We start from the raw sequence: 12,001 nt of genomic DNA on the forward strand, positions 1-12,001 counted from the left end.
GTTCTGTCCAACTGTTACTTGTATTCTGTGTTATACCATGCAATGTGCAAATATTTCACGTCCTTTTTTTCTGTTACATGTACCCAATAAGCTGCATTGCAATCCGCCTTGCATGCAGGAAAACATAACTGGAAAATATCTTGTTTTTTGACAATAATGTTGACAATAAAATCTGTAAATATTGTAAATTCAAGCAAGTCAATTCTAGTGTTTTGTTGAAAGTGGTGCGTGTGATAATCTTATTTACAGAGAGTTTTTGAAGGTGTAAACTGAAAGACAGACAGACATTCAGCGGGAAATAGAACGGGGAAATGTGAAATTGTGCAGTCACAATTATTTTTTTCTGAAGAAAAAACATGCATAGCCAAGAGTTCTTATACTTCTCTTTAAAGAAAGGTCTGATCCGTCCTTTGCTGAAAAAACCTTCATTGGATAAGGATCATTGACAAGTTATCGTCCTGTATGCAATCTTTCATTTTTGTTCAAGATTTTAGAGAGAGTTGTGTTTTCGAGACTCTCAGACTATATGCTGGAACATGGTCTATTCGATCCTTTACAGTCGGCTTATCGCCCTCACCATAGTGTGGAGACCCTTTTGATAAATGTTTCTAGTTATATTTTAAGGGAAATGGATTCCGGATCCGTCACAGCAATGGTTTTGTTGGATCTGTCTTCGGCCTTCGACACTGTAGATCACAGAATTCTTGTCAATACACTTAGAAGTTTGGGTATCCAGGGACAAGCTCTCGAATGGTTTAAATCATACCTATCACACCATTCACAGTCTGTTCTTTTGAATGGTGTCATATCGTCTTCAAAGCCATTAGGCTGTGGTGTACCTCAAGGCTCTGTTGGTGGGCCCACCCTTTTTTCTATCTATTTGATCGGTCTGCGGAAAATATTTCAAAGGCATTCTGTTCGGTATCATCTATATGCAGACGACATACAAGTTTTTGTATCTTTTCCACCACATCAAATCCAAGCATCTCATGCACTGCGCTGTCTAGAAAATTGCATCATTGATATTGATGCTTGGATGAGGTCTAACTCATTGTTTCTAAACCACAGCAAGTGTGAATTTATCCTGTTTGGTTCTAAATCTCACTTGAATAAGTTGGATATTAATTGTATTTCGATTGTAGGTAATGATATTCCTCTGTCAAAGTCATGTCGCAATCTGGGTGTTATGTTTGACTCTCACATGGCTATGTCCGATCAAATCACCAACATTTCTAAATCAGTCCGTTATCAATTGCGCAATATTGGTTTTATAAATTCGCAAGTATTTGACTCGCTCTGCCACGGAAAAACTTGTTCATGCACTTATTTCTTCACGCCTTGATTTTGGTAATGGTTTGTTTTTCAATCTACCAAACTCGCAAATTGCCCAATTACAAAAGCTACAAAATGCCGCTGCACGTATTGTTTCTTTGTCAAGTAAACGCAGTCATATCACACCTATCCTGAAGAGTCTTCATTGGTTGCCTGTACAGGACCGAATTCGGTTTAAGATACCGGTACTTCTTTTGGTTTATCATGTTATTGAGGGAACAGCTCCTGATTACAATGTTTGTTTGTTTCGTCAATACCAACCTTCACGAACTCTTTGATCCTCAACTTCAGGTCTCTTACATATTCCGTTTTCTAGGAAATCTTGGGGGGAACGTGCTTTCGCTCACGCTGGACCAACACTGTGGAATTCACTTCCTCGTGAGCTGAAAGACTCAAGCTCGATCTATAACATCTTTCAGGAGTAATTTAAAATTCTATCTGTTTAGCAGTGCATTTTGAAGACCAGTGTCTTTTGAAGACAGACTTTCATGTCTTTTTTTTTCTGCTTCTTCATCTTCTTCTATTACTGTGATGTACTTGTATTTTTCAATCTGTTTGCTTTGATGTACCTATTGTAAAGCGCCTTGAGCATTTAATCAAAGTGGAGAACGGCGCTATAGAAATTGTATGTATTATTATTATTATTATTATCATTCTCATGAGCAAATGATTTTTGTGTGACAACAATGACTCCACATGATGCATTGATCAGTGTAACATGTTATACATGTACCAAGGAGTTATCGCAGACCGTTCTGTGATAATTCCTTGGTTATACATTACACGTACCGGTACTGAAAGAAGGGGAAATCGTGTACACTGCTCTACACGTAGTAGATGAATCATCTGCTACCTGCGGTGCCGAGTTGTTTCTGGCCGTGTATATTGTTGGGTCGAACTTGTCTGGTGACGCACAGGTTCGGGAGGAAGGCATGTGAGCTAGCTGAACACTTGGATGGGGGGTGTAGAATACTCGCTGATCGCGTAATCGCAACGGACGATCGTTGGTCACTATCCGGGAAGAGTCCGGGCAGATACACGTACAGGAACGCTGAAGACTGCTGCTGTGTATCAAGTTGCCGTCTGATTTTGTGACTGGAAATTCAACTGTGATAGCTGTGGTGAAAGGTGTCGTGGATAGCGCAAACTTCTGAATATCTTGACGTCTCGCTAGTTTGTATTGGCATGTGAAATCATAAGCACTAAAAGTTGATTTTACAACCATGTCTCACAGCGTATTGCGCGTGAACCAGGTAGGGGCCTACGTGTCAGTAACCTCGTATGCAATGAGAATACACATTTGCTTTCATGTTTGCATTGAGGCCATTGTAAAACTGTAATTTGCATGACAGTTTTATGTGAACTCGCCTGCATTTTATTTATATTTATAGCTGAACATAAAATTTTTCATGGGACCAACAAATGTCTCAAAGACATCAAAGTTGCAATGTTCTTTTCATGCTTTTGAAGCCATAGGCATAGAGAAGGGGTGAGCCGAGGAATGGAATGAGATTTTTAAAAAAGGAGAAATTTGGTAAATTTTATTGATTAACTTCTGAAACAGTTTTTGAAGAATGATTTCATTTAGATTGAAGGCCGTGTCACACCTTTCCAGGCAAGCCTTGCGTGCGACTTGCAAAGAGCAATTTTTACTACCCGGAGGTCGACGATCCCTGCTGCTGATGACCCGCACATGAGTCACGACAGTACCTAACTATACACAGCCCAGTCGCTGTATGTAGTAGCAACACAGCGTATTAACACTTCCAGCGTCTGGTCGGGCTAGACAGTACCTAACTATACACAGCCCAGTCGCCGCTGTACATACGTAGCTTCGCGTACCGGTAGCGTATTAACAGCGTCTGGTCGGGCTAGACAGTACCTAGCACGAATCTCACCCAAGATAATTGCCTGGAGGTGCGCACGCAAATCCTTTTACCCGCAACCATGTTTAGGCCCTGTCACACCTTTCCGGGCAAGCTTGTTGAGTTTGGGGATTTTCCAGCATACCAGACAATTTCTGAAGGGGGACAAGGATTTGGGCAAGTTTTCCATGCGTCTTACTTGCTGGACACATTCTACTTTTAAGAGTTCTACTTGCGGGTATTCTGTGTGACCTGCATGCCAGGTGCTTGGGGGCTGACAATTCAGTGAAGGAATTCCTCTGAAGGAATGGTAGAAGTCCCACAGAATGTCATTATCTTGGCTGCATACACAGGGACTGCGAAGTACCTGTGTGAGAATTGCCTGCGAGTTGCTGCTGCTAAGGGCCTCCTACTGGTGTTCTGCATGGACCTCTGCGAGCAATCCCCGCGACTCACCCGGAAAAAGTTTTGGTCATGCTCAAAACTTGGCTGCAGGTAAATCGGACTTGCATACGCACCTCCGCGCAACTACGGGCGAGATATGTGCTAGTTACTGTCAGGTGCGGACCAGGTGCAGACCAACTGTGGAGAGCTCTGGGTAGCAAATTTGTTTCCCCGCAAGTCAACCCACAAAACTTCCCCAGATACGGTATGACAAGGCCTTGAGCTTGCTCAAAACTTGTTCCGAGTGACTCTCCTCCGTGCTGGAAAATCCCTTCTCACAACAGGCCAGAGTAGCTTTCCCCGAAAGGTGTGACACGGCCTTTAGATCTTTGTCACATCAACTATTGCAATTAGGGTTCTAACACTAGATTTGGTTTGGCAAGAGTGTTTGTTCCATTTTTTTTTCTCCACCAGATCTGTAGTGCTGGTTGGTGCGCAGCATGCTGGAGAAAGGCTGCTTTATAATGTAATAATGAGAAAGAGACAAAGCATTTTTTATGATAATACGTATCCATTTTTATCACCTTTGGCATTACTTGCTAAGTAAGTGAAACTATTTTTAGGGGTCTATAATACACTGAACATGCGCAAGTCACATAGGAAACATTGCTGCGCAAGATTTCAGCAAGAGGTAGACATGGTGTTATAGTCTATATAGCAATGCTGCACACTGGCACTGGTCTGACGGTCCCAGACCAGTGAAAATCACTGTCGGACCAGCAACTTTTCAAGGATTGCTTAATTTACTGGTCAAACATGACAGGTAGAATAACAAAAATTACATTATCAAGGCCAGTTGAAAAAAATTTCAGGACCAGTAAATTTAAGGGCAAATAGGTAACCGTAGAATGAAGCCCTGTCTGTAGATAGGGGTTCGCACACTGCAAAAGGTGCTCATCAACTTCATAATGAAATTTAAGTTTTGACATTTTATGTCATGACATTGCTACATGCTCACTAGCTTGATTAGCCTGACCAGATGCCATGCAAAGACACTTGTGTAAAGTGGCAGGGCTGTGTATAGTTATAGCGTGATGAGATCTCAAAAGTGACTTGACCTTTGACATTTTATTCTGACCTACAGCTGGATGCTCATCAGCTTGACGATGAGATACATATCCTCCTCAGGACACAGTTTACAAAGGCTTTCCAGTTCTTTCAGGTAATGACTTCATTTCCATTTCTGTATTTTGATGCTTTCCTGCATTCTCATTTTGTGCTGAGCAGCAACTGAAATTACTTCTTTTTTTTTTTTTCAGACCGTAAATAAACACAGGGGCACGTTAGACTAAGAATATTGATCTTTCCTTCAAACATTGTCAAGTCAAGATGATGGTTTAATGTTAAAAAAAAATGAGAAGAGTATATACATTTTGATTATATATTGTGTGTATATGTACATATGCCTGTTGGATTCATGATGGTTTAAACATTATATGGTCATACTTTTTTTTGTGTGTAAAATTATGCAAGTTTAAGAGTTCATATCTACCTTAGCATCCCAATATGATCCCAAGAAAAGCTCCACCCTTTCGCCACCCCCCCCCCCCCCATGATATGTGATGATTTCAGTACACCCAGAATTAAAGAGTAACCAATGATGGCAATCTATTGGAAGAGTTTTAAAAGGTGCAGAAGTAAAGCTAGTCAATAGCCATATTATTCACCACAGCTTGAGACAAAGGCGTGATTGAATGCATTTCTAGTCCAGTGCATATACCAGTGTGACACAGACATCATGAAGTACATGTAGGCCTATGTTGCCCTGCCTGTCTGAAAAAATCCGAAGTTATATTTAAGAACAGGTATTTAAATTGTCTAAGTCTCACATCATTATTGTGAATTGACATATTTTTTTTTCTAACCTGATCAGAATTTTTTCCCTTTGAAATCTTTCCTTTGAAATCTGTTTAGCCTGGAGTGCTGTCAAAGATTGATCCAGAGTTGAATGCTTTACTGCGACTTCTCATATGGCGTGTGAGTCTCTGTTTTGTTTTTCTGTATGGTGATGTGCCATTTTAATATACATGTAGTTTAAATTGGCTTCTTCTGACAAATGTATCACTCCAGGTATGGTTGAATTGTTTTTAACAACACAGTTAAATGTATGTCAATGTACAATTGTGTAATTTATGTCTGATTACCCAGTTAGTAGTGCTAAAAAGTTTATGAATATTGCATAGTATGTGTTAACCTGAAATCCTAATTGTTCAGGTATCATATCAAGTTTGGACTTCTTTCTCCCTCATATTTAGAAAGATACGTATGAACACCTTTCCTCTTTCAGAAATGCTTAAAGCATCATTTTTTTTTTTTTTTTTTGATCCTGGAACAAAGGTATGGACACTGTGATAGAAAAAGAATGAATGAATCTACTTCAGTGTTCTATGATTTAATGGTGCATTTGGTGTCAAGTTGATGAGGGGTGTGACTTGTGTGATATTGATAGCCACTCTTGTTGTTCAGTCTGGTAAACAGGATATCACTTACCCTTCAGATACTGATGTGAGGTTTTTAAGGAATCAATTGTAGACCAAAGATTTGCGTTATGTATGGTGCCCTTATATTTCTTCTTCTCTTTTCCTTACCCAGTTTTCTGTCCGTGGGACTGGAGCCACTCTTGGTCAGCATATGCTCAACATGCTGTACACCCACACTCTGCCCACGGGTCAAAGGTCAGAGGTGTTGGGTAGGAAGCAAAAGATCCTCTTTGCGCTGCTCCTCATAGGCTGCAAGTGGTTCCAGGAGCGGAGCATGGACATCTCCCAGATGACTGGGAGCAGCGAAAGGGTTCAGGTGGTAGGTGTGCAGTGCAGGTTGCCATGATGCTGTAATGTCATCCAGCGTAGAGCTTGATATAGGTTTTCCCGCCCATTTCATCAGATTTGTATAATGACAGGGAGTTCAAATTCAAGCGATTTTAATCAGTGCTGTGCTCTCACAGTCCATTTTCATTCTTTGATCATTCAAATTCATTTCATGTCATTCCTTTTAGATTTTATTTCATTCAATTTAGGGAGTAATTCATATAATTTCGCGACAGCTGGATAGCCGTTCAATTTCGTCCCAAGTACCAATTTTAATCTCATTTTTTACGTTGATGAATGGCAAATTCATTAACATTCAGTGTTATTATTTCAATTTCATCATCATTTTTTTTTTTTTTTTCAGGGGTGCTTTATTCGACTAGTTTCACTATATTTTTCCCCCATCCAAATGGATATAACATTTACAGAATGGTTAAACTCTGACTTTGCCAACATATTACTGTATAATGAGAGATCACATGAGAACATCGATATGTCAAGTGTGATATAGTTGTATTACAGATTTTGTTTTCAGTCATATTTGAGATTTGAAATGTGTGTGAGATACTTTGCGTTAGGATATTCTTTCTTTTACATAATTATTCATAATTTGGATGTACAGTCTCAGTCTCTTCAGCCATCGGTCTGTTGACGCGCCGGGCACCTTGGCATGTACGTCTGAGAGTGGTTGTACCACTGAGTGCGCTTTTCGGATGTAATGGCATTGAGTTTCTGGAGAGTAGCATCTCTCGGGATGTCACAGCGCCATTGCTGCAGGTTGACCCTGGCATCGTGAGCTGCTTGCCTGTCCCCGAAATGGGGCTGCCACGCTGGCTGTGCCAAGGTCCTCTTGACGGTGGCCTTGAAGGCCGAGTGTGCCATTTCTGTCATGTTTAGAAAGGGGGAGTAGGGAGGAAGTAGCGTCAGCTGTATTGCAGGGTTTACTCCGTCGGGCAGCTGGGCACGGACATGGGGTCTTGCGTTATCATAGATGAGGTACAGTGGATCCTCAGCAGGGAACAGTTGGTTGCATTCGTTGATGGTTTCAGCAAGGAAACCCTCGAAGCTCTCCCTTGTCACAGTTTGAAATGCAGTTCTGTGGTGGATAAGACCAACGACAGTGGACACCGTGAAGGTCATGTTGCAATTTCGACCTCGCTGTCCATGCACCACCCTTCTAACCGCAACATACCACAGAGCCCTCTCTCGTGTATGCCTTGTCCAGATATTGTATGTAACCTGCTTCATTGATGAAGGTACAGTTTCCCACAACTCCGTCCTCAAGAAACCATTCAGCATGTTCCTGACGCTGGTCGAGTACGCGTGGGGCATTCCTGGCATCTGGGACGTCCTCTGCCATCTTCAGTGTTAACAGTATCCCATCCAGTGCTCTGGCTACAGATGATCGTTGAGACTGCAGGCTTGTCGGGAGGTTACGCTCAAGACTTCCCTTCATTTGTTGAAGAGTTAAATGTGGGTTATCGTCTATGATGTTCTCCAAGTAGTTGCGCATGTTGGCATCCATTTTCACATTTTGGGGCCCCACCCCTTGGTAACTTTTCGACCCTGCCCGTGTCCACATACTTCGCTACAATCGATGTAGCCATAGACCTGTTTATTCCAAGAGTGTCGGCCAGTTCTAGGTAGTCTTGCTGATTATCAAATGCCTCTGCCAACCTAGCTCGGTCTGTATTCAAGACATTCATGTACTGTCCTGGAGCTGCTGCCATAGTCATGTATAAATGAATGTTTGGAACAGGAGTTATATGAGTTGTTGTGTCTACTGTTGTTCATCAGAGGAGTGAGAAATTTCAGTAGAAGACAAGAGTCTCATTTCTGGGCACATTACGTTTGCATTAATTATTCAAACAGATGGAGAATATACAAAGAACATGAGCTGCAATGAAAAACACTGCTCAGATGCTGTAAATGTTTGCCTATTCGTTAATTTGAATTCCTTAACGGTAATCACGGCTGTGCTGGTGCGAGTTAGAATGCGTTTCATGTGCATTTTTAATTTGAACGCACTATTTACATGTTTATGTGACACAATCACAAATTCAAATGCTGATGAAATTAAATTGAATGAAGTACTTAGCTTTTTGAATGTTAATCTCACCCCGCGTTCACATTGGTCCCCGCGATGCGGGGACAGCCATAAGAGATCTTATCTTTTTTACGACTGACCGTTCACATTGGTATCTCATCTGTCCCCGAGCTGTGGGGGCATTTTGGGGCTTGGAGCGAGCTCTGCCACTTGAATCCAGGCATAGCGCATGCGCACATTTGATGACCACAGCTGGACGCTATCAATTGCGCCCCAAGGTCACTCTCCCCTCCAAATCTTGTCCCCGTACCCGACTTGCTTCACGGGGACGAGGGGACATGTCCCAGCGAGCGTTCACATTATGGTTTTTGAGGAGAAAGTCCCACAGCTCGGGACTTTCCCCGCATCGCGGGGACCAATGTGAACGCAGGGTCAATGATCATTCAAATTTGCCCCAAAATGAATGCTCGCATCATTATATCAAATGCAAATCTGATGAAATTGGGTGGCAGAACTTGTAATAGCATGGGGACTGCTGATTTCTAGGTGCATCCTTAGACTTCAGAAAGATGAATGATGTTGCATTTTCTTATAAGTTTGATTTGAATCATTGGAATATTATATATTCCCAAAAAGATCTCTTACAAGCACTTCTCTCAATACATTGAAATGTAATCCTGTAAGATGTGAATGTATCTTGTGACACTTTTTTCCAAACTTCCCTAAATATCAAACTGCATCTTATTTATTCTAAAAATTTAAATGTAAGAATATAGAAATAATGATTATGATAATAGTAGTCACAATGATGATAATTATAATGATAATAATAATGATAATGAAAATTAAAATAATGATGATAACAAAATGATAATGATCATATAACAATAATTTTGAAACCCTTCTGTTCTTGCATATCAAATCATACCTTTAGGACTGTTTCTATGCACTCTTAAAATGGGAGACTAGAAAAGTGGGAAGTACATGCAGAGAAAGTCTTGTGCATATGGATTATAGTAGCACACTCTTGTGGACCTAGGGTGTTCCTTTCCATGGATGAACCACCAAACAAAGCTAAGGAGCACCATCTATCCACCCAAGCATGGCAATCAGAATACAAATTTAGTCCCAAGTGGTTACTTACATCCTTTGAAAGTACTTTACAGAATGCACTTGATGTCTTCCATCAAAATCATTTGTTTGTTTGTTTGTTTGTTTGTTTGTTTGTGTATTTCGTTCTTTGTTTTTGTTTGACACCTTTATCTGTTTGTTTTGTTTTCACTGTGTAGATCTGGAAGCTTGTGCATTGGCTGGAGAGACTGGTAAAAGTGGCTTCTCTGGTCAACTTTCTTGTGTTTCTCCAGCAAGGTTTCTACCCAACACTCCTTGAGAGGGTATTGGGCATCATTCCAAGATTTGCACACCCTCAGTCAGTGAGACAGGTAAAGGAAATGAAACATCGTTTGTAGAGTTCACAAATCAGTCTGACTGGAGTGGCAATGCATTGCACTTTTAATTTTCATAGATAAGCAGTGATGGGTTTAATAGATTTTGATGATAAGGCTAATTTGCTTTTTCAGACATTGAATTGCATTTTAATGATAAGATGCCAATATGAAATTCCTCCTTTGTTTTCCCAAGATCAAGAACTGCTATTTTGTTCACCTACAGTGAAGATATACAATATCAAAGCTGATAATGTAATGTGCAGCAGACAGTGATGTTATTTGAGGTTGGTTACTCTTTAGCAGAGAAAACAGTGAAAGAGAATGGAGAATTGTAATGATAACCAGTTATCAAAGACACAATGTAAGATTTGTTTGTCAAGAGCATAATATCATTAAAAAAAAATAAAGTAGTTCAGCTCAATGATGAAAAGCATTATTTTGTCAGTGAAGACATTTAGAGCTTATAGTTACGTTACAGAATCTTGTTTGCTATACCAGAATAGTAGAAATAACAGCTTTAGTAATATAACTTACTGTAGAAATCTCTTTTCGTGAACATGAGCCTGCAATATAAACGTGACCTGAGTTCTTATTGTTTTCAACTCAACTATTTTGCTACCAGATAAAGAAATGACTATGTTGTCCAGTAGTGAACTAACATTAAATGGTGAACAAATGGAAGTTCAAACAATGCAATACATAATGCACATATACACTATTGTACTATGTCCTTGACCATAATATTCATGTACATTCTACCTGGTATATCAGTGCACTTAATCGTATGTGGAATTTGATATGATCTGATCTTTTCAATTTGGCAGGTGACGTTTGAGTTCATGACCCGTGAACTCCTGTGGCATGGCTTTGCCGAGTTCCTCTTCTTCCTCCTCCCGCTCATCAACGTCCACCGCATCCGCAACTTCCTGCGCCGTCGGTTGCTAGGCAGCGGGATATCAAGGCCAGAAGGGAGGGAGAGATCCCGGTCCCAGTATACTGAGTGTGCAGTGTGTGGAGACTGGCCCACTTGTCCACAGGAGATTGGGTGCCAACACATCTTTTGCTATTATTGTTTACATGTGAGTTGTTTGTGAAGGGGAAATACTTACCACATTTTTCAGCTTCCTCTTTTTTTCTCTTTTCCTTGTACATTTTAATATCCCCTTCTCCTTCTCCTCTTCCTTCTTCCTTCTTTCTCATCCTCCATCTCCTCATTTTCCATCCTCTTTCTCTTCCTCTTCTCCTTCTGCATCATCATCTCTTCTGGTGCTCTTATACCACATCCATGATTTTGTGCTTTGCCACGGATAATTGTAACTGACTCGCTGCGGCTCTAACTGCTGATGAGACGTTGAAATGTCAGTCACTTCAGTCATGTACAACTTTTGAGCAAGTTTGTTATTTCTTGGTAAATGCTAAAAGCAGGCAAATGCTTTGTAGAAACTGGAAGAGGGTTTAAAGGATCCTTGGGGTAGGGCTACCTGCATTTAATTGCATTTAGGTTAAGGTCACATGGTATAGACATACAGAGACTTGGCATGTTAAATGTTAACCCTTTGAGGGCGGTTTGATTTTGCTACAACACGCATTTCCCATAGACACTTGCTCGAGTATGCTTGGACTCCTCCTCAACGGGTTAAGGATGGATGTGAAAATAGGGTTAGGAGTTGACAAATTTTTTTGTTATTTGTTTGTTTTTACAGAGTAATTACCAGGCAGATCCATCCTTTGCCTGTCCCAGCTGTGGACACCCTGTGCGCGATGCCAGCAACATCCATCCAGTGGTGTGTGGAGTCAGGTAGCACAGGTTCAACCTCCCATCCAGGATAATGTGGAGACACTCAACTCATCTTGCGATAGTGGCAACCTCTTCACCAAGTGTTTAATGTCAGTGACACCAAGTTCTGGTGCATAAGCCATGCATTGGTGCTTGAGGCAGGAATTGTAGCCACTTCTTTGTGTGACAGTCCATCTGTTTTGTATACTATTTTATGTGATTTCTGTTATGATCACAACTTGAGGCTCTCAAGGAAACTTGATGTATTGTGCATATGACCA

At 40.9% G+C, this 12,001-nt stretch overlaps 1 protein-coding gene across 1 annotated transcript; it reads left to right on the forward strand.

The window, feature by feature from the left end:
- Positions 1–2,474: 2,474 nt before the first annotated feature.
- On the forward strand, positions 2,475–11,745 carry LOC140239251 (peroxisome biogenesis factor 2-like). The gene is made up of 7 exons (XM_072319128.1): positions 2,475–2,585; positions 4,726–4,803; positions 5,556–5,618; positions 6,234–6,440; positions 9,785–9,937; positions 10,768–11,022; positions 11,647–11,745. Exons 1-7 carry the CDS (start codon positions 2,556–2,558, stop codon positions 11,743–11,745), a joined length of 885 nt encoding a protein of 294 aa, XP_072175229.1. The 5' UTR covers positions 2,475–2,555.
- The last annotated feature ends 256 nt before the right edge of the window (positions 11,746–12,001 follow it).

The sequence above is a fragment of the Diadema setosum genome, chromosome 15 (genome assembly GCF_964275005.1).
Source record: "Diadema setosum chromosome 15, eeDiaSeto1, whole genome shotgun sequence".
In the NCBI taxonomy this organism is placed as follows: domain Eukaryota; kingdom Metazoa; phylum Echinodermata; class Echinoidea; order Diadematoida; family Diadematidae; genus Diadema; species Diadema setosum.

Coding starts and splice junctions, on each gene's coding strand:
- LOC140239251 (XM_072319128.1), top strand. CDS start 2,556: ATGTCTCACAGCGTATTGCGCGTGAACCAG. Junction 5,619..6,233: donor TGCGACTTCTCATATGGCGT/GTGAGTCTCTGT, acceptor TTCCTTACCCAG/TTTTCTGTCCGTGGGACTGG. Junction 11,023..11,646: donor TTTGCTATTATTGTTTACAT/GTGAGTTGTTTG, acceptor TTGTTTTTACAG/AGTAATTACCAGGCAGATCC.